The 23,608-nt window shown below is 36.1% G+C and overlaps 1 protein-coding gene across 1 annotated transcript; it reads left to right on the top strand.

The window, feature by feature from the left end:
* Nucleotides 1-14,236: 14,236 nt before the first annotated feature.
* Nucleotides 14,237-23,275, top strand: LOC148915002 (alpha-L-arabinofuranosidase 1-like). Its single transcript, XM_089042846.1, has 18 exons — nt 14,237-14,433; nt 14,761-14,965; nt 15,263-15,317; nt 16,011-16,222; nt 16,527-16,648; nt 16,751-16,904; nt 17,391-17,460; nt 17,971-18,116; nt 18,205-18,250; nt 18,335-18,387; nt 19,121-19,265; nt 19,821-19,939; nt 20,076-20,147; nt 20,227-20,315; nt 20,817-20,867; nt 20,985-21,195; nt 22,202-22,348; nt 22,883-23,275. The coding sequence occupies exons 2-18, from the start codon at nt 14,792-14,794 to the stop codon at nt 22,994-22,996; spliced, it is 1,980 nt and encodes a 659-aa protein (XP_088898972.1). The 5' UTR covers nt 14,237-14,433; nt 14,761-14,791; the 3' UTR covers nt 22,997-23,275.
* The last annotated feature ends 333 nt before the right edge of the window (nt 23,276-23,608 follow it).

Below are 23,608 nucleotides of genomic sequence, written 5' to 3'. Positions count from 1 at the left end.
TATAATGTTGTGTATTTACATTCGTACATGGGGTTGGGCCCAAACTTAAATGTAAGAAAGAGGAAGGTCATGACTAAAGATCAAGCCCAGCCCAAGCATCCTTTTCTAAGGGGAGAGTGGTCTCCTTTATAGGTGAGGGAGCCTTCACTTCTTGTAATATTCCAATGTGGGACTCTTTGCTTTGCCTAGAGTTGCTTCTAGTTGCTTGGTAAAATATGGTATAAACAGAAGTCCCCTAAGTTCTCAAGCAAGGAGGTACTCCTTGGTTGAGGACTTGCAATTTTCAATGCATTGACCGAGCAACACCTTAGTCTTCTTCCAAGTAGTGTAGTGTCGATGGTGCTGAATGATGACGGGTGCCAAGGCGCCGCCTCGCCGGATGATGGCAGGTGCCAAGGTGATGACAGGTGCCAAGGCATCGCCTCGCCGGATGATGACAGGTGCCAAGGCATCTCTCTTGTCAAATGATGACAGGGTGCCAAGGCAACTCTCTTTGTCCAACAATGACAGGTGCCAAGGCATCGCTTGTCGATGATGACGGGATGCCAAGGCACGCCTTCGCCGGATGATGATAGGGTGCCGAAGGTGATGACGGGTGCCAAGGCATCGCTTCGCCGATGATGATAGGTGCCGAAGGTGATGACGGGTGCCAAAGGCATCGCTTTGTCGGATGATGACCGGTGCCAAGGCATCTCTCTTGTCAAATGATGACGGGTGCCCAAGCCCCACGCGCGATCGCCGCTATATATGATAGACAACGGTACCGAGCGGTCATAAACCCTTCCGATACCATGTGGGGATCTGGGCCTTCGCCGAGTATCTCGACGTCAGATTACTCCTTCCTCAGATCAGCCCCTGCCGCTTCAACGCCGTGAGTCAAAGAGACCGTCGATGACTCCTCGTCGAACGCATTGGGCTCGCGCCGGAGAATGACTCGCTATCAGACATCTACAAAAACAGGCAAAAAGGGAAACTAAGGCTCATGCCGGATGCTATCCTACCGACCCCTACATCACCACCTATGGCGACTAGACTACCGAATGAAACCCTATGGCCAGTCTAGTTCAAACCAAGGAAGGACGTAAACTCTTAAGGTACGTAGAGATGGAAAAGTAGGGCTACCAAACGGTACTTTGTTTAGCTTCAAGTTGGACGCAGATCGCTACTACTTCAGATCGCTCAACACGTAAGGCTCTTCCTACCTTTGGCAGCACCGAAATCGCTCGTTACCGTTAGATCTCGCCGGAAATTGCTCGATCGCAGCTAGCACTCGTCGAAATCGTGATCGATAGAGCTCTCACTTCGCAGGATGCAAAGTGAATTCACCACCGGGTCATCCTTATTTATAGAAGAGAGTTTGACAACGGTACTCTCGAAACCAAACGGGCGCATTAACGCGCGCGCCATCATCACCGTGCACGCGGTCGCCATCCTGTGGGCAACGGACGGCACTCGAGGCGCGAAGTCGAAGCGCTCGGGACGTCCCTTCACCCCACTCGGCGACCTTCCGACTTCGCCAATGGCCACCTGAACTATGATGCCGGAAGGACAATGTCCGCCCTTCCCAAAGATCGAAAGTTACCGAACGGTAGGGCCGTGGTTCCTTCCGAGGACAATGCAAATCCCTTCCAAGACTCTCGCAAGGGGACTTGGGGACTCGCTTATACCAAAATGAAATGCCAATGAATACCAAACACGGGACTAAACTAGGCTACGTGTGCCTTCAAAGACTCACCTTCACCATACCTACCGATCGCAACATTAGGGCAACCTCGCCTCCTGGACGCGTGGCAGTCCCCACAATTGACGCCTTGAGTCCCACATCGAAACTCTAAACGAATTGCACACCTCTCGAGGCCTATAAAAGAGGACACCCATCCCAGCTTGAAGGTAATCAATCAGAACTTACGGCATACTGCCTAGTGATCTGTAGTTCAAACTTACTTAATCCGTACTTACTTAAGCATCGGAGAGCCTTCGCCGGTACCACACCAGGTTCTAGGATTACCATGTGTTTGCTATCTTACAGATCGCACACCCTACCGAGGACATCAGATACCGAAGAGACCTAATCACTAAGTTACGCGGGAAAGTATTAAACCATTTTTCTGCGTCAACACTAACTAAAGGGTTATCCTCTATTTTTGAGTTTTATTGAACTTAAACACATAAAAGCACCTTGCGACGTGCTTGTAACTCAAGGAACAAGGAACTTAAGAGCATTTACCTCTTCATCCGAAATCTTAGGTTCGATTACCCTTCCTATATCACTCTTATAAAAGACTTATTTACTGTGTAATTATTCCAGCTAAAAAACATGTTAAATAATTATGCTAGAGGTGGGCTCTATTTTGACCACATCATCAAAACTAATGGAGTCAGAGAAGGAGATGACAGTAGGGGATAAAGTGAATCACTAAACCTTGGTACTATTTACGTATACAATTGTAAAATGTAGCAAATTAAACTCGAATGATTTGTAAATATCATTATGAATAACATATTCTATTATGAAGATTTCGGGACTACTTAGGGAGCGAGGTTTACAACATTAATATTTTTTTAAATAAAAAAAATGTAAAACAAGAAAGAACATCGGGGACATTTAGATGAATTGCCAGTCTCATATTGGTACCGATCATTGCAATTAAAAATAAAAATAACCAAAAACAAAGCATGTACAGAATCTATAGACACTAGAAACTACATATATGTTATTGCAAGGATGCATTTTCAGATCCAAAAATTAACAGAAAATTCCAAGTACATGAGGAGATAAACAGAACATTTGAGTAGGACTTACCACGAAAGGCAATGGTCCCTGTTTAAACTTGTCATGAAATGACAATGCCAACGGCTTTGGATTGTCCCCAGGTCCTCTAATAAACCCACTGAGTTCATATATGGTATAAATCATAAGTACCAGATAAATTGATATCAAGTTCCATTTGTTAGCAAACAACAATATTAAATATGTATATGCCATTAAACTGAGTACATTCGGCACTAGGAACTGGAACACGAACAGACCCAAAAGCTTGCCGAAGATAACATCGACGACATCATAACGCCTCTCGATACGGCAATCGCCGCCAAGTTAGTTGTCAAGCTCTCCACTACAGAAACTAACACGCGGACACGTGTCACCACCACAGCAACTTGCACGAAGTCCCACATCAAAACTTTGTACAAACTTCCACTTCAACCTCTCTATAAAAAAAGGGGCACATGTTCCCAAAAATAGGTAACGACATTTCACCTTTATTGTTACTTTGCCAAAATTACCACATATTGCTGACTTAAGCATCAGAGAGCTTTTGGTAGGCACCACACCGGTGCTCGAATCTTGACAATTGTTCCTTCTTTATTTCCTTCTACAAGATCCCTATGTGCCGAAGGTTCACGGCCTTCTCTCCCTACTAAAGATCCACCACTCCTTCACCTCAGTTGACCCTCCAAAAAAAAGCATAAAAAATTTGGCGCCGTCAATGGGAATCGACTTCTGGATCCCACCTCTCTACTAGCTCCTTTGGCTCCATCTCCCATCCAGCGCCATCGTCTCTTCTGCCCTTTCCACTCTGCTATGCCGAGTGAAGCTATCCTTGATACCCAACACCATACCCCTATTACTCAGTTTGCATAGTAGATCCCAAAACTTGATCAAAGTCTTTTCCAGTATGATCGAGCAGTAACCCTTTATGCCCTTGATCATACATAAACATATAAGATATGCAAACTGTTTGAAACTTCATATTATTGTGACTATTTATTAAAACAGAAAACTTATATGCAGATTTTATCGAAGACATGGATTAGATTAAGAAACAAAAGCCTAGAGCTCAGATACCACATATGTACAGACTTTCATAACTCAACACTAACCTTGATTAGACATATTGGATGTAGAGGATCTTCTTCTCTATGCAACACTGCAATGCTATTTGTCTATGATGAGGTGAGAACTCTTTTAGCGAGTGTTGTTGCTAGAGAAGGGACCTCTATATATATGCATCACTTGAAAGCCTTGCCCAACAAGGAGCAATCGAGTGTTCCAGTTGCATTAGAATTAGATTGTTTCAATCCATGTAGAATTAGGAATTCTTTCAGCTCATGTATTTCAATGAGGATAACTTTTATATAGAGATAATCCAATAAGTCCAAGTATACTTCCTAAACATGCAAACCTCTCGAGTCCTCACATGATTAGAAGACCACAATTCATGGTTAAGACAATGAATTATCTTACAAGTATATCTAGCCTTGTTTAGTGTCACAACCCGATTCGAGAATAAGGAATATTCATGAATCAGGGTGTGAGTCATACCATAGTCATAAGAATCGATCCTCCAACCATGATATGATGAGAAGTAGAGCCACAAAATAATACAAATTTACTTAACAACACCAAAGTCAAAGTCACAGTAGCTTGTAGTTAAATACACACTAAGATCTTTATCAAGCGGTTGACTACTTACAAATATTAATTACACAAATAAACAACAGAAGCCTAGCAGCTTAATTGAAACCCGCTTCCTCAAACTTCATCTTGAATCCTGCACAATTTATTAGGGTATGAGCATTCTAATGCCTAGTAGAATATTGTCAAACCCCTCAAGGTCAGTTATCATAGTTAATCAAAGTATGCATCAAATAACACAATATATATAAATTGGGGAAATAGCTCAAAATGCCACCCTTCTTATAATTTTAACTGAAAATACCACCTCTCCCCAATTTTTTTTGCAATTATCACCTATAAATACATATTTAGTGTCCACTTATTGCACACATATTACTTTTTCAGAAATTTTGTTCTCTCTCAGCTCTCTCTCTCTCTCTCTCTCTCTCTCTCTCTCTCTCTCTCGCTCTCTCTTCTGAATCGCGAACCCCTTATTTTAGGTCTGTCTTCTGAATAGCTACTTGCAACCTTGAAGCTCTACTGGATCGCCGACCTTGAATAGGTAGTGTTGATGGTTATTTTCTTAATATCTGTGGGGTTCTGTGAAATAGGTTTTATTTTGATTGCTTGGGTTTCGGTTAAATTGGTTTTGGCTTTAATTACTTACAGTTAGGTTTTTTGAATCTTCATGCTCATCCATCTAGGTTTTTAGCAATTGCATTTAGATTGCTCTGGATATGTGAATCTTAAAACTTGGGATTTTCCATTTGATGTAGTAGATCTCTATAATGTGATTGTGATGAATCCTTGTTGTGTTACTGCTGTATTGCTGTTGTGTTCCTGTTATTTTGCTGTTGTATTGCTGTTTTGTTGATGTTATATTGCTGTTATATTGCCATTGTATTGCCTGATTATTGTTGTTGTATTGTATTAATGAAATGTTGTTTTGTCATGGTTAGAAATGGAGACAATTGTTGTTTTGTTGATGGTTTGCATTTGGCATGTTTTGTGCAGTTGGGGTGAGTGCTGGTTCGGTTCATGTGGTATTGGGTGATGCGATGTGAAAGTGTTGCCTTGATTTTCCCTTCGCAAGATAGTATTCTTAGGGTTTGGTGGCGATTTATTTTGCATGTCTAAAATGCAGTCTGAAATGGTGATATGATATGTTGTTTGTCTTAATCTTCATATATGTAATTGTTGTATGAATAATTGACACAAATTAATCTCATAATCATCCAATTATTAAGTAGTAATGAGTAAAGATAAGTAAATGAAATAAAACAAAACAAGGAACCCAAAATAAACACAAATATCAATTTCTAGCACCCTTTTATTGTCATTATATCGCCACTGGATCACCAAGGTAGCACCAGTTTATTGTAGGCAGAAATGAATTATGCACTTCCTCTATTTTTTAGTTTTGACATATGTCCATTTTTTGACCTTTAACTTTTCAACCCATTATGCAAATTTTGTGTTCTGTATATGGTTAGATTGAGCACAGAAAAATGAAGAAAACTACATGGACCAAATGTAAAAAATGGATACAAAAATTAGTAGAATTCAGTGGAAACGAATACATTGTTTCAAACAAGTAAATTGTTATACCTCCATAAAGAGCAAGTATGTTTATATATGGAGCTGTATGAAATAGTTCAACTTCACAATCTAAAGAATAAGTATGCTAACCACGATGGCAACTCGAAAACAAAACCCCAAAATGGAAACAGTTTATGTGCCATGTAAGGCAATTACACTGCCACCGACTGTACAATATTACATTTCACCATGTACAACATGGCCAAAGACCCTGGAAATGATTTCACCTTGCTACACAGAATAACTAAACCAAATAGCTCTATCAAAATGGACGGATTGCTAAAATATGAATATGGTTTGAATACTTTAGGTTGAGTTTTATTCTTCTCCATAAGGAGGTATATATAGGAGTTTACATGAGGGTCTTACAAGGAATTAGATACAGTAAAGAATTAGGAAAGTATCTCCTAATTGTACAAATGATTTATCACTTATATAAAAAATAGGAAAGTAAATCCCTTAATTAATCAAGGAAGTAAATCTCCTTGATTGATTAGGAGACTCACGTCAACACGGATGACCATATAAAGCTCCTCCAGTAGAGCTTCAATGTCTGCATCTTCATATAAAGGATTTCTTGACATAATTAAGGAGCACAGTGAATTCCCAAGTGATAAGTGAAGACTAAACTCAATTCACAGAGATTATTACATTTACCTCATATATATGTCTCCCCCCTTAAAGATTCATGTGACTAATGTAGAGACTATAGATGAACACCTACAATTTCCCTTCTTTGGATAAAACAAAACAACAAACGAACATAGAATCCAATTGCATAAATCGCCAAAACCATTAAAACCACAATGGAGCGGGAATAAAACCACAATAAAACAGCACTACGATACCAATATAACACGACTAAAATGGCAATCCAACAACAATAAAACAACAATACAACATCAATAACAATAGCAAAACAACAGCAGTTTCAAATAAAGAACAAAGAACACACTTCTTCACTGTTTCAAACAAGGAATCATCAGAATCAGACAACTTCAGAGAAACCCCTATACCCTAAACCAATTTAAGAGAAACCTCTAAACCCTAAACCAATTTTGAAGAAACCCTTAAGCCAATTTCATAGAAACCCATAAACCCTAAACCAATTTCAGAGAAACCCCTAAGCCAATTTCAGAGAAACCCCTAAACCCTAAGAAAATGACGATGAACAGTACCTTTCAATGAATAGACACCGTTGAGGGAGGAAGATCACTGCGTTAGAGAGAGAGAGAGAGAGAGAGAGAGAGAGAGAGAGAGAGAGAGAGAGCCGTGCAAGGGAGACTGAGAAAGACCGAAGAGAGAGTGAGAGTTGAGCGAAGAGAGAGTAAGAGTTGAGCGACAGAGAGACAGAGCGAAGAGAGAGTGAGAGCTGAGCGATAGAGAGAGACGGAGCCAAGAGAGAGCTGAGAGAGAACAAAATTTGGGAAAAAGTGATATGTGTGCAATAAGTGGACACTAAATATGTATTTAAAGGTGATAGTTGCAAAAAAAAATTGGGGAAAGGTGGTATTTTTAGTTAAAATTATAAGAAGGGTGGCATTTTGAGCTATTTCCCTATAAATTATGCAATCAAACCAGATAAATAAATTTGCATATGCAATGATGCCATGAACTCACTCCCTTCTAATCCCACTAATTCATATCTTAGGGAAACAAGCCTGCATATCCCATACCATGCGTTTTACCATTGTAGCTCCAAATACCCTAAAATAAGAGCTAGTGTCTGTCCGTCCCTTAACCCATTTTTCTTTTGTTTACGCATTTCTCAACTTTCACTTTTCGTTAGAGGCCTTGCTCCCATCACCTCAATATATTCAAGCCCTGCTCTCGTCACCTAGATATATTCCACATTTTTTTTTTACTCAGATATATCTAAGGCCTTCTCCCACCCTTTAGATATACCTCAAACGACACACACATACCCCAAACACCATTGTATTTTTTATGCATATGTAATCAGTGCAAATTTCATTTATCTCTGCAGAATGATAATACAAATAATAACAATAATATATATCAGTCTTAATCACATCAATAATAATATTCACCCAACATCAAATAATATCCATGGAAAAAAAATAAATAATAATATTCACATAACATCAAATAATATTCACTGAGCAAAGCAACAATAATACTCATATTTATAGTACTATGTATAAGCACCAAGATTAAAAGTGACATAGCCCAATCATCGGGAAATCAGGAAACCCTACTTCATATCCAACTAGCTTAACCTTGTGCGGGTTCATCCTCGAAAGTACGCAGAGTAGAACACCTAGTTAAGATAATTTACTGATTAAAATTCACTGGAAATAAAGAAATACGTTTGAGTGTCCTACTGGCACACGTAGACCTAAAGCCTCATAATACGCTTGACAAATTGTTTGACCTGATTGTTACTTCCCTTAACCTCACGTCCAATCAAGCATAGAACTAAGCGTCAAGGAAAAACCAATCTATTCCCCTCCTATAATAGTTCTACTCTTTGAGATGTTTAAAATCAGGTGGTTCGACTCTAGACTTATACAAAAAATTTAAAACATCAATTTAAAACAAAAACTTCAGTTTTGCTTAACTTTGAAAATTCACTAAATATTGAATTTAAATAAAAATAATGTAAAAAATTTCACATTACGACTAGACATAGAAAAATTAAAAATGTCAAAATTTGATGGAAATTAGGGTTAAGGAAGCATGTCAAAAAACCAAAATAGACTATGTGTAGAATGTTCTTTTTTTCAGGTTTGCACACTTGTTTTGAAAAATCACCAAAATTTCAATTTATAACCAAACGAGATAAAACTTTCCAGATTTGAAGAAGATACGTGAAAGTAAAACATATTGAAATTTCATGAAAATCCAAGTTCAGGAAGTTTTCAAACTCGTATTCAAAATAGGGCATGCGGTAGAATCAGAACAATTCCAACAGCATAGTCTCTAGTTTGAAATTTCACAAAAAAAATCAATTTAAATTCAAATGGCACAAAACCAATTTGAAATAACCCTTGAGATATCAATTTTGATGTAACAAAATCCCAAAATGAAATTGGCAGAAAAGAGATATATCAATTTTGATTGAAATAATCTAGAACTTCATAGAAACACATTTTGAAAGAGATATATGTCATTGAGGCATTCTAACTAACACTTGATTTACAACTAGCACTCAAAGAGACAATATGAAGATGAGCTTCATACATTCAAAGAATCATTTATTTGAGATGATAGTGGCTAATATGATCAATGGAATGATAAGTAACAAGCCATTTGAGAGAAAGTACACATCTATAACAAGAAATTCAACATAATCAATGAACAAGTTTTGTTCATACCAATTTTCAGAGAGTTGTAATGGTTGTGTTTTGCTAACCTTTGGATATGTTATAAAGAGGAGAATTTGGAGTAACTATCATGAAGAAACTATAGTGTTTTGAGCTTTCGAAATGAGTGTTCTTGACTGAAACCGAGGGAAGGAACTAGGGTCAAAGACTATAAACAAGTTCCACTCTAAATGTTCCCAAGGTGGCTATAGAAGTCCGATCAATCTAAACTTTTGATATATTATAATAGACAGCATTTCAAACAACTTTGATGAAGGAACCAAACTCATTTGAGTACAGAAAATCACAGAAACATATTGAAACCGAGCATACTACTGTGAAATAAGAAAATGGTAAACGTATTGTGATAATACCAACTTTTTGGAGTATGTACTAGTCGGATTGAAGTGAAATTCGAACATGTTATAGAAATCACGTAAATGAACAACTTTTATGAAGGAAGTTTTCTCATTTGAGCTTTCCATATTTAAGTTCTTGGCTACTCCAAGGAAATGATGAATTTTGGATTTTGAAGAGGAACAAAAGAAGAATGAGGATGAAAATATTGTGAATGAGGAAGAGAGTGGTGATACAATGAATGATGAGGATAAGAATAATTCATGATTGAAGAGTCTCAGGTTAGGTGAGTCATCAATTTAGAAGAGAGTGATGATGCAATGAATGGGGGGGAAGAGAATAAATTCATGCTTGAAGAATCTTAGGCTAGGTGAGTCATCAATATAGAATAGGTGACTCATCTTTCATAAATGGTGGATTTGAAAGCTTGAGGCAGAGAGGGGGGCGAAGGGGAAAGGAAGAATGGAAAGATGGTGGTTTGATGCCCTTCATGTTTCAGATTTTTCTTTTTTTGCCTACAAGGGTATTTTGGCAATTATCCACAAATAGAGGTATTTTGGTCATTTTTGTCCAACTTGAAATTAAACACACTTAATTTAATAATCTCAACCCAAAATCACTTGATAAAATACTCATAATCATTTTTCACCATAATATTAATTTTCACTGAAATATGAAAATCCACCTTGAATTTTTCAGGGTAATACATTTGGCATGTGTTATCCCCATGATATATAAGTTTTTATCCTTGGAGTTGGGCTTAGGGGTACCCACTTTTGTGGACAAGGGACAGGCTGACCCTGAGTGTTTGGGGCCGTAGGCAAAAATAAAACAAGGCGCCTACACAAGACAATCCTACAACCAAAAAAAAAAACCCTAATTTTATTTGTCGGTTCTTTTCCCCTAGCTAGAAAACACTATATAATCAATTTTGGCTTAATTGTGCAAGATATAGGGCTCTTTACAAAGTAAGGGTTCAAGGTTTAAGCGCAAGTAAATATATACACAGCCCCGAAGACATAGGCCTCTTTCTGAAGAAATTGTTGAGTTTTACAACACTAGAATTATACATATTATGTCATATTTATTGGCCTCTTTATAATCCACTACTGAGTTTTACAATCTAAATACAACTGCTTGAACAAATTGGAAATAAGAGATTTCAAAGGCAATTTCTTCAAAGTCTTTCTACCTAAAACCTGGTAATCGACCTGGGTTGGTTTGCTTCAGATTCTGTACGTTTATACTCCACGTATTTATCTGCATTTCAACTCATCTCGGTCATTAGAATAATCTAACAACTTAAAACATTACATGTCTAGCATAAACTTGGGGGGTGTATTCAATTGAGATTTTAAAAGACTATTTTTGGATAAATAAGTTGAATGGATTTTAAAAGACTATTTAGGAATGTAATGACTTATAAGATTTTTATAATTAGGACTTTTTACGTTTGGATTTTAAGAGATTTATATAGTAAGAATTTATAAGATTTGAAAGGACCACATAGATTTTTTACTTTCACGATGCTAACCAACCAACTTTTAGTCGGATGATGAGCAATGTCGGTCTAGTTCAATGATGCACGAATTCTCCAGGAACAACCTCTACAAATTCCCAAGCTTTCAAAATGGTGGTGGAATTTTTCCTTCCAAAAGGTTTATTATTATTTTAATTATTCTTTTAAGAGCTTTCCTATTAAGAGGGGTGGTATCATACTAAACTCACACACACTACACGGATGCAATGACTCAAATCGAGGACCTTTCCTAGAGGGAGCATTTGCTCCAAACCACTACACTAGTGGGTGTTTTGCAACCCCCGCTACAAATTAAGTTAGAGACTAATTGTAATTTCCATCATGCTATCAAGTGGTTAGGGATTGGCTTGACTTAAGTAATTGAATACATTTGGAGTTTCCAATTAGTTTGGATCACACTATATTGATTGACTTGATATACAAAAACAAGCTGCACACTAAAGAGTATACAAATCAGATAATCACTTTTCTTTTTTCTTTCTTCTTATTTCAACAATTTCTAATTTTATATTGGGAATTTTTTTTAGGATGCACTAAGTGGAACTGAATTTCTATATATATATATATATATTTTTTTGGTGTGTATTGGAGCAAATTCTGGCAAGACAATAGAGCCTACTCGACTTTTGGGCAAATATTTCCTAATTTTCTTCCCACGCAAACTGTTAACCTATACTAGACTTGAGAATTGAGATGGTAATTTGCCTTCCAACGCACACCAGACTCTTTCTCACCATTGTCTTGCAGTTGTTGACTCTGCTTGACTTGACTTGAGATGGTTGGTAACGGTGTCTTTCCGTGTTCACTCAACCGTTTAAATTTGCCTCCCATCCAAGGCAGGGCCACAAACTATAATTATCTTCTTGCAAATATAGACCTTGACTTAACTGAAACATATGTCTACCAACCCAATATTATTATTGTAAGTATATATTTATTGATACTTATATAGTAAAGCATAAATCTTCCACCAATCACATATTAAAAATAAGACAAATTAATATTACGTGCGGTGTTACGATTACTCTTAAAAATTTCTCATATTATAATTTATATTGATGAGCACGAAATTCTTACGTAGGAAGGAGCATATTTAGTGCTAAATCTGATTGCTAAAGTTTCGGAGCAAGGAAGTCAAAGCGTCCTTCATTTTGTATTCAGCTTCACATCTATTAGAGAGATGGTGCACAAGCTGGACCGTAAAGATGGTCTCCCTAACCATCAAGGTAAAACTACATGGATTATTTGTGACTTTTGCATAAGGTTGCAATCTATGAGATGCATAAAAGAAAAGAAACAAAGTTAACTGGCTTTCTGCAAAACTTTTGATCTAAGATACTCTGCAGAAACATTTTGAGATGTCCTAAATCAAGTTCTTACAAACAAGACAAGTTACAAATCATTTACCAAAGAAAATTCCCACTACATAATTCCTTACAAAAAAATATTTATTGATATATATATATAAAGGTGCAAGTAGATAATAGTGAAACATTCAAAATACTAAATATTGTCCTTGATTAAAGAATTTATTGAGTATTGAAACTTTCAATAAATAAGGGTAATATAGTAATTTTTTTCATATTAAAAAAATTCAAATTCAAAATCAAAATAAGAACATGGGTCTTAATTCATGGGACACAACTTCTTTTTTAAAAATTTTAAAGGAAAAACAAAATAAAATAAAACTAATTGACACACACAGCTACTATGAATCGAACAACGAAAATAAAAGGTGTCATTTAACCAAACTTCATGTCGTCACTTAGAGACTTGGATTATTTATTTCCACCAAAAGCACATTTTCAAAAAATCATTTTAGATTGCCATTGTAGAGGGTAATGCCAAGGTTCCTAAAAGGATTTTTGTGTTTACATATAGAGATTTTGAGAAGGCCTCTAAGAACAATTGAGTGCGGGATTTTAAGGAGGCTTTGGATGATTACAAAAAGAAAGGGTATTTTAATGTGCTACGGTTGATGTTCTGGAATCTTAATAACCCATATTTTTCAAAAGTGACTTATCTTTTTGAAGTGGGATGTTGCTGGTATGCAAAAAAGAAGATCATGTATTCATTTTTGGCACATCCTTTCAACTTGAGATCAGATTCTTTCCTATTTAAATGACTTTACATCCTTGTAACATGTTTGACACATTCACATACAGAAGACCACAACATATCATACATCTGTTACTGCTAGAAATTAAGTTGGCCACTAATTTTCAAGATACAAGTGACCAAAAATTTACTTGAGACTTGAGATTAATGGACAAGAAGACTTGTGGAAATTTCAGGTTTATGGCCCAAGCTTAGGGTCTGTGGCTAACTTTTGTGAATAGAACTTTAATGGTCAGGTGGGCCCTACGTTAATGCATTCACACTGTTGGTCTAGTAAGTGTACTTTGAATTGAATTTCATTCACACTGTATGAATGAGATCGATATATATATTTATGGCTTTTGCTTGGTTGATTAAAATAACACTGTATTTGGAATTAATACATCAATTGGTGAAGTCCGAGTCAATTGTTCTTACAAGTAATTAAAAATATACAAATTTATAAATAAACCCAATTCTAGACATGTATTTATAAAAAAACCCAAGCACTATTTAAACATAGAAACACACCCAAAACCAACCCCAAAGTCAACTTTTTGGGTGTGTTTATAAATGGGTTTTGAGTGTGTGTAATGATGAGTTTTTGGTGTGTTTATAAAGTGTTTTGGGTGTTGGGTTTTTTTATAATTTCAACCTCCATTTTGGGTGTTTTAGTGAAACTCCCTTAAAAATAATACAAAATCATATTTATTCCTAATGAGCACTCCAAATTAACTCATAATCTTCTGTAGATATTTGCAAGACAAAGTAACAAATCATTACTATGATTAAAAATAAAATAAAAAAAGTTCAAGTTTGACAGCAAAACTATGGGATGGGAGAAAATAAAAAGAGAAAATTAATTGGCTTTTAGTAGTAAATGATATGATTTAAAATACTCTACAGAAAAGAACATTCATGGCAAACAATTGTTTCAAGTTCTTACAAATCAGGGCGAAAACCCCGGACAAGAGAAGAGAGAGACGACTCAAGACCCAAGACTCAAGACTCAAGACTCAAGACTCAAGAGTTTCTGAACTGAAATTTATACTAAATGGATGAGAACTTAATAATGCACTCTTATCTGAGCATTGCTGAAATCACCATCTTTCTGGGTATTCTCTTCTTCTTTGTGGAATTGGGTTTTTTCTCTTTATCTTTTTATATCAATTTTAAATTTAATAGAGACTTGCTTCACTAGAATCTCCTTGAGTTGATCAACTTTGTAGTTATTTAATTGGTCTTAATTATTTGTGGGTCTTTCATAATATTACCACACATCTATCAGTTTGATTGAACCAAAAAGTGTTTATGGGATTTCTATATTTTGGCGATTACTCATTAACTTAGAGACCATTTTGCATTTTTTGTGTTACCTTGTTCTTTTTCTGTTTAATTGATCAGAATGTAACTGAGTATCTCCTTTGTCTATGCTTTTTTAGCTGTGGAAGTATTGGGTGTGGTAACTGAGCAATGGGCTCCTGCAAGTCCCCTCATGTTGTTCTTCTGCTATATGTTTTGGTTTGCTCTGTGTATCAATCTTTTGCTATTGGAGTTGATACGAACCAGACAGCAAAGCTGCTGGTGGATGCTTCTGAAGCATCGGGACGGCCAATATCTGAAACACTGTTTGGAATTTTCTTTGAGGTTAGTGTGTTGGCTTGGAATAGTGAATTTTTGTTCAGTTCCAACTGCTTTTTGTTACTTCTATAATCTATAACTTGTTAGCTATTACTGTAGTTCTTACAATTTTTAAAATCTCTTTTCATTTGTTTTCTTATTTTATTTTATTTTATGTGCGGATATATCCTGATTTATGTGGCAATTATAAACCTTCTGTCGCTTAAACATGCCTGTCTCTTTATATTACTAACATTGTGGTTTCATTTAAGATGCTATTAATTTTAAGGTATATGCATTCTCTCAAATGCTTGTTCACTGCAGGAGTTTAACAATGCTGGTGCTGGCGGGCTATGGGCTGAGCTTGTGAACAACAGAGGTACTTCCCTTACTCTCTGAATTCCAGCTAATACAAAAAGTGAAAATAACATATAGGAAACTATTCTATTGCCAGATAGTTTCACATCATAAGATGCTTATTATGTTGCTAGATTGTGAAGCTAGAACATTTCAGAATAATTCGTGCTTGAAGTAACTGTTTGAATGCCTTTCTGTTGTCATTACATTTTCTGAGTTTCTTTTCAAATCTGATATTTTGGAAGTGGAGGGTTATGGCGTCTTCCTGAAACATTTTACTGTTGGATTAACTCTTCATTGTGATGTTTAGGATTATCCTATGAATGTTTTTTTTATGCAAAGTTGTTGTATTTGAGTTAATGTGCCACCTGCTTGTGCAAGTGTGGTTGAGTACAAAATAGAGAAAGATTCTACTGTTTTGTGACATACTGATTTCCATCTTTATCTACCCTCTCTGCATTTAATATGCACTACCAGATCCCTCTTTTTTTTTCTTTTTTTCCCCTTTGATTTCTTTTCTGTCTTGTCAGTTTTAAGTTCAACAACAGGTTGAATGACATCAGATTATCAGCACATGGTTAAAAAGTTCTCTTCGGAATCATATGAAATGTGGAATTCACTGTATTGCTAAATATAAAATGTTATAGTTAGGTTTTGGCTCGTAATTTTGACTGAATGTTTAGAGCTGAGGCTTCTTAATAACGTTTTCCCACAGGTTTTGAAGCTGGGGGCCCAAACGTTCCTTCCAACATTGATCCTTGGTCAATAATTGGGAATGAGTCATCTTTGATAGTGTCAACGGACCGTTCTTCATGCTTTGACCGCAACAAAGTTGCACTCCGAATGGAGGTGCTATGTGATAGCCAAGGTGCCAATAGCTGCCCTGATGATGGTGTAGGAATTTATAACCCTGGGTTCTGGGGCATGGTATGAACCCTTAAACTATCATCTAATTGGTTCATTCTAAATGCTTATGTTCCAAATTCACAGTTTGCAACATAAGTATTTGTCTGACAAGGGAACATTGCTCTCTCTCTCTCTCTATATATATATATATATGTGTGTGTGCGTGTGTGTGCGTGCGTGTGCGTGTGCGTGTGTGTGTGCATGCATACGCACACAGCACGAGAACAAGAACAACAAAACTGCACACACACACACACGTGTAAATATTTAATACATTTTTCTTTCTGGCTCTTTGCTACTGGTTTCTTACCTGTGTTTTGTCCAGAATATTGAAAAAGGGAAGACCTACAGTGTTGTTCTTTATGTCCGCTCATCTGGATCAATCAATGTGTCTGTATCATTGACGGGCTCAGATGGGTTGCAGAAACTTGCTGCTGCGAACATTATGTGAGCATCCTCTGTTCTGCTGATGTTTTGTAATCAGCAGTTCCTTACTGACTGTTTTATCTCCATTTAAGAGTCTGACAGTACATTTCATTGCCTTTGCAGAGCTTCTGGTGCAGAAGTTTCAAACTGGACAAAATTCGAAGTTATGTTGGATGCCCAAGGAACAAATCCTAATTCAAGACTGCAATTGACAACAACCAGAAAAGGGTTTGTATGGTTTGATCAAGTGTCAGTCATGCCCCTGGATACATATAAGGTACCTTTTTTCCTGTTTTGTGTAGGCATGTAACTTAGAGAGAATTATACATAATATGTCATTTTTATTGACTTCAGTGGGGTATTTTCAGTTGGTATGATCAAGTAGTCTAGTTGCTATGACTTGATCTTGGAGCTGTTGTTTTCCTACCGGATTTATTAGGCTGGGATGATGTTTTAATGATACTTTGTCTCCTTTTTCTATATCATTTATGATTAGTGAAATTGTGTTTCTTATGATGAAAAAAAGAACGAAACAGAATATTCAGGAATACTTTAAAAAGAAGTTGAAAAATTGCAGGAATACAAGTTTGAACTTTGCAGGTTAAATTTCGGTCATGTTGGAAGTTGATCTAATTTATTAAATTTTATGCCCTTGGCTTGCCAGCTTTCAACGTGTAACTTGTAAGGAGCTGTGTGATATGCTTTGCTACATGCATACCTTATGTGTCTTTTTACTCTTTATGAAACTATTATTTTGGATCAGGGACATGGATTTCGGAAGGACCTTGTTCAAATGTTGGAAGATTTAAAACCTCAATTTATGAGATTTCCAGGTAAATTTGGATTTACTTGTCTTAATACAAGACAGTTACTAAACTTGAGCTTTTCATACATAACTCTCGGCTAAAATTAGTAAATTATGGTATTTACTAATTTTCTCAAGCTTCCGAGCGAAAAGCAGGCTTCACAGAAACTTTGTAAGGAAAATGGTTGAAATCTTAATGGGAAAAAAAAAATCCTGTTTCTTTACAAAGGTGCAGATCTTTATTAAAGAAGCTTAAATAAAAGTAACCTTGTCCTTCTTTGGCTGCTATCAGTTTTACCTGCAGATATGAACTACATCCACTGTTTTCTCTGAAATTCTTTTCATTTTTATCTTTTGGACATTATATACTATTGAATTTTTTTAGTGGGTAACCTTGCTGGCTTGATCGCCTGACCACTTGACAAAAATAACTTGGGACTCTTTGTGATAAGAGATGATACATGTTCTAATATGGTCAATACAGTGGAGCTATTATATTAAAAAAAAATTGTATTTTTTTTCTATTGTGTTGCATTAGGCGGCTGTTTCGTCGAAGGTGGATGGCTACGAAATGCATTTCGTTGGAAAGAAACAATTGGACCCTGGGAAGAGAGACCTGGACACTTTGGTGATGTTTGGATGTACTGGACTGACGACGGACTTGGTTATTTTGAGTTGCTCCAAGTAGGTATCTTTTTTAGTTCTGTAATTCAAGAGACGTTTAAAATCCTGCTTCTGTCGGTACCAGTTTTTGAAAATTTTATTTATGCAGCTAGCAGAGGACCTTGGTACATTGCCAATATGGGTATTTAATAACGGTACTTCACATTTTCTTAGCGCTTCCTTTATCTTTCCAATGATCACGTTCACCTTTGCCAATACTGACTGTATGAATTTCATAGGAATCAGTCACAATGATGAAGTTGATACTTCCAGTGTCTTACCATTTGTACAGGTATGTCTGCAGTGCTGACCATATCTCATTAGCTAATCAGTAACTGATACCAAATGGATGTGGCAAACCATTAATTAATTTCTAATCGGAATTATATCTTTGCAACTAAAGCAAATATCTGTAAGTGAAATATATGTAAGTGACATTTAGGCTTTTCAAAATAAGCTTCATCTTTATAAATCTGTGGCTCTATGTGCTTTGGTGTATGAAACATCTTTGCAAATATGGTTTTAGGAGATCAAATTTAGATTTTGCCTTCTTTTTCTGGTCAAGTGGTTTCATTGTCTCCAAGCCTAGCTTCATTTGAGTTCCCACAAAAGGATGTTCATACAAGTGGGGTTGCTGTGGTGAGGGTAGGGCAGGGCTGCAGCTGACATAAGGTGTTGTCACTCATTGAAAAACACTAAAACATAGCGACAAAATGCAGTAAAAGCATTTACATTATGTGAAGTATGTATTAATGTGGTGTATTGGCTGCTACTAGGAAAACTATGCATTGAACTCTCAATGTGATATGAGAACTTGTATCGACTCATTAACATTATAAGTATGAATGCTATATGTCTATATAATGCAATTTGAACATAAATGAGAAGAACTGTGGATAAGATGAAGTTTTGATGCCCTATGTAAGATAAATTTTGCTACTTAACTCTAAATTGTGTTAGTAAACCTGTTATGTGTTAGTAAATCTCAAACTTATGGTTTAACGTTCACGTTTTCTTGTTTACAGGAAGCTCTTGATGGTCTTGAGTTTGCTAGAGGCAATCCTAATTCTACCTGGGGTTCTCTCCGTGCTGCAATGGGACACCCAGAACCCTTTGACTTGAGATATGTTGGTATTGGGAATGAGGATTGCGGAAGAAAGAACTACCTAGGTTTGTATATTTTCTAGTTCATGCTTTTTGTTTGCTCTTTAGTTGGTTAGCTGGAACAGATTGAGTTTTACACATATGGGACGTTGGATGACTTTCTGCATGCAAAGTCATGCATAACTTAATCTGTTTGTATGAATGTCCTTACAATTTAGTGCAGTTTTCACTCTTTTGTCCTTAAAACAATTGCAACTTTGCAATATGCTTGGGGAAATAACTCTGATTAAGATCTGAATTTTTTTACACAATAACTTCAGTTCTTCTGCCACAATCCTCTATCTGAAAAGGCAAACTTGCAATTCCTTATTTTTTGTGAATCAAATGATGACCTGTGTCTACTTCATTGTCTTTTATTCCTTGAATTTTTGTACTTGACCTACAACGGTTTCGCATCATTGAAATGCCTAACACATGTTAAAGTTGCACATCCAACGCATAAGCAATTGGCAGAGGATGCAGGGACCTTGAATTTTAGATTTTGTGATTCAGTGTAATATATGCAATAAAGGATTTTATATTCTCAACGACGCTTAAGCTTTTCCTCTTTTTCTTGACCAGGAAATTACCTTAAGTTCTATAGTGCTATAAAACGTGCCTATCCAGACATCAAAATAATTTCAAACTGTGACGGATCTTCTCAAAAGTTGGATCATCCAGCTGATTTGTATGATTTTCATGTAAATTTCATAACACCACCACTTGTATTACACTTGCTAATGAATTTTTTCTTTACCAGTCAATGAGTCGGATCATTGATTTGGCAACATGGAATGACATTAGCAATAGTAATCTTACCTTCTGATCTTTATTTAGGTCTATAGAGATGCCGAAACCATGTTTTCTATGGCTCATCAGTTTGATCATACATCACGTAGTGGTCCCAAGGTAGGGTAATGTGCCTTCTTATGATTTAATCTGCTCTGAATGGCTTCTATTAATTTTCTTAACGTTCAATATGATTCAGGCTTTTGTGAGTGAGTATGCCGTCACAACAGGAAGTCTTCTAGCAGCACTAGGTGAAGCTGGATTTCTTATTGGGCTGGAGAAAAACAGGTTTGTTGTAGCATTTCAAAAATTTGTTTCCTGTAATATTTTCCAGAATGCTTACAATGTTTTCTTTACAGAAATTATTTTTCTTCAAAGTTCTAGCAGGAAAAATATGCATAGGTTGCTATCTTATATAGATATGTCTACACATAATTAAAGATCTAACTTCTTTATTATATATTTGCGAATACAGTATTTCTCCGTGCAAAAGAAATGCGTAGCATTTCCTGCACTCTTGTTTGCCACAAATCCATGTTGTGTGTTGCCATATTTCCTTTTGTGACCAGCTGCACATCTGTTTTCTATGGAGTTGAAGGCTTCTTATATTCCCAACCTATAGACATAGTATTAAACTGAAATAAAAAATGATAAATGGTAATAGATCACAGATGTACTTGGGGATTCTAAGGTAGTAATCTTTACACCTAGTTTTTACCAAAAGATTTATATACTTGTAAAGACGGGCAGCTACTGAGTACTTTCATTGTTTATTCTTATCAAATGCAGTGATGTTGTTGAGATGGCAAGTTATGCACCACTCTTTTCCAATGACAAGAGGTATACTTTTCTCATCTCATTTTTTTTTCTCCAATGCAATTTTTATTTATTAACTTTTCATGAGGGGATCATTGTTGTGTAGTTATTACTAAAACTGAAAACTTCTCTGTCATCAAGGGCGAACTTCGCTGCAATCGTCTTTAACTCCTCACATCTCTATGGGACTCCTAGCTACTGGATGCAATGTCTTTTTAACAAATCAAGTGGAGCAACTATTTTCAATGCAACACTCCAAACAAATTCGTCTACTAATCAAGTGGAGCAACTTCTTGCATCTGCAATTTCTTGGAAAAATTCAGAAAATGAGAATAGTTACCTAAGAATCAAGGTTTGTGCTAGTACATTATCTCAGTCAGTTTTATGCTTCGTGATGCTTAATTGAGATTGTTTTCATCTGACCTCTTTTTGTTCTGTGTAAATTGTAGTTTTTCGATGCCCTTATAGTGTTTCTTGCCATCTAATACATATTTGGAATGCCTAGTATGGAAAGAAGATCATATTTCACATTGCTCTAGAACTATTACGACTTTGTTGCTTCAAATGGAAAATATTAGAGACAACTCAATCAATGCATGAATCTGAAATACTATAGCAATAAGTTTTATATGAATTGTCAGTTAAATATAAGGCGTGTATTTATAAATATTGTCCATTCTTTTTGTAGCATGTGTTTGCTTGTACTGCGTTCTTTCTGTGTGTCTGGTGTCATCTTTCTTTGTTCAGTATGATGAATCTGTCTGCTTTTCTTTTTCTGTATTGCTCCGTATCTACCTGCTGTTACAAAGTAAAATTACATTTTAATGTCAAGGCTGTGAATCTTAAACCTTTACTGTTTTTGCATATTATATTTTAATGTTTTTTTAAAATAATATAACTATCTTGAACATCCTTCTCCCAAAAATAAATGAACGAACAATTTTGATGCTGAGGGCACATCTGGTATCCATCAATCCAACTTTTACAGGAACTAGGGTTTGTGTTAACTTCTCTCTCCCATTCTTAATCAATGATTTTCTGTTTGCTTAGAATACCTTTATTTCAATACGGTTATTGCTCCATGCTAATACATGATATTTTAGGATAAGTTCTGTAGCAGTATTATGCTTCTACCCCTTAGTAGATGGCAGTGGAAGTTGCCGAAGTCCATACTCAAACTAATTTAAGAAAATCATCTTTAAGGCAGTCATCGATTGTTCACTATTTTTATGTTTAGGTTTCGTTTTTAACTATGACTTCATTCCAAATTCATGCAGCTTCGTTCAACAGTTTCTACCAATATGGTGCATGTCATATTCTGTGACATCTTATTTCTTTGTGATTATTTCTTTCTGTAGATTGTGAACTTCGGAACAGACATAGTGAATCTCAAGATTGTTGTGGACGGGTTGGAGGTGAATTCCCTTAATCTGTCTGAGTCGACCAAAACCGTGCTCACGTCAAACAACCCGATGGATGAGAATTCCTTAAATGAGCCAAAGAAGGTATCTGAGTCAGCTTGTATCCTTCAACATTTTCATATTGTTGAAGACATGACCCTACATTGCTTTTTGTATATACTTGGAGATGCTCTGTGTCTATACTAGTTTATCTTGACTTATTCAATCATGAACTGTTGAAATATAAAAGAATAGTGGACCATTATCACATATTTTAAATTTTTAGAATAATGTTGACTTAAAAGCATCTAAGCATACCCTAATCTGTCAACTTATGTAAAATTCATGTATTGACCTCTCTAGTTGTGGAAAGAGGCTCAAAAGTGAGGATGAGTATGAGGATATGAGGCTCAAAATTGCTTACCATTTTTCTATTTGAAAGTATAGTGGGGTGTTTTTCTCTAGAGTATAAAGTAATAATAGACTTATATGTGAAATAAAGTAATTGGCCCATATCCTCCTAAAAGATTAAATTTGTGGGAACAATGATGAACCAATATTGATAGCGTTGAATATAACAATGCTTCGAACCATGTTTTCTGTCCATATCTCTTTACTTTGGTTTTAAATTAAATGCAGGTGATATTGAACCAGAGTCTACTTGAGAAGGCTGGTGAGGATGGTGAGGATGTGGAGGTTGCAATCTCGCCGTATTCTTTCACTTCGATTGATTTCTTAATAGAATCAAGCTAGAGTTGATTCTGTCTCTGTATCTTCTATTTAAAAGTTTGAAATTGAATAAGGGCTCATTTTAAATTGGTTTTAAATGTTGCTTTTGGTAAGGAAACACTAGTCTTAATGGGGTTCCTTGCGAAAGGGCACAAATAATAGACTTTTGGGATTTTAGTCTTTGGATTTTGATTCTTTATGCCTATTGTATTACTAACTAAAGGGGTATCCTCTATTTTTGAGTTTTATTAAACTTAAACATATACAAGCACCTTGCGACAGGCTTGTAACTCAAGGAACTTAGAAGCATTTACCTCTTCATCCGAGATCATAGGTTCGATTACCCCCTCCTATATTACTCTTATAAAAGAAAGGCTTATTTACTGTTTAATTATTCCAGCAAAATAAAAGAGTTAAATAATTATGCTAGAGGTGGGCTCCACTTTGGCCACCTCACCCATTCAGATTAGGGGTAAACCCTTGCCACATCATCAAAACTAATGGAGTGATAGGAGATGATTGTAGGGGACTATTTACGTATAGAAGGAGATGATTGTAACGGAGTGGTAAACCCTTGGTACTATTTACGTATACAATTGTAAAATGTAGCAAATTAAACTCGAATGATTTGTAAAT

This window comes from Prunus mume, linkage group LG8, assembly GCF_029339155.1.
Source record: "Prunus mume cultivar Tortuosa linkage group LG8, ASM2933915v1, whole genome shotgun sequence".
NCBI lineage: Eukaryota > Viridiplantae > Streptophyta > Magnoliopsida > Rosales > Rosaceae > Prunus > Prunus mume.
The sequence above is the reverse complement of the archived record's forward strand: the minus strand, read 5'-3'. Positions and strand labels throughout refer to the sequence as shown.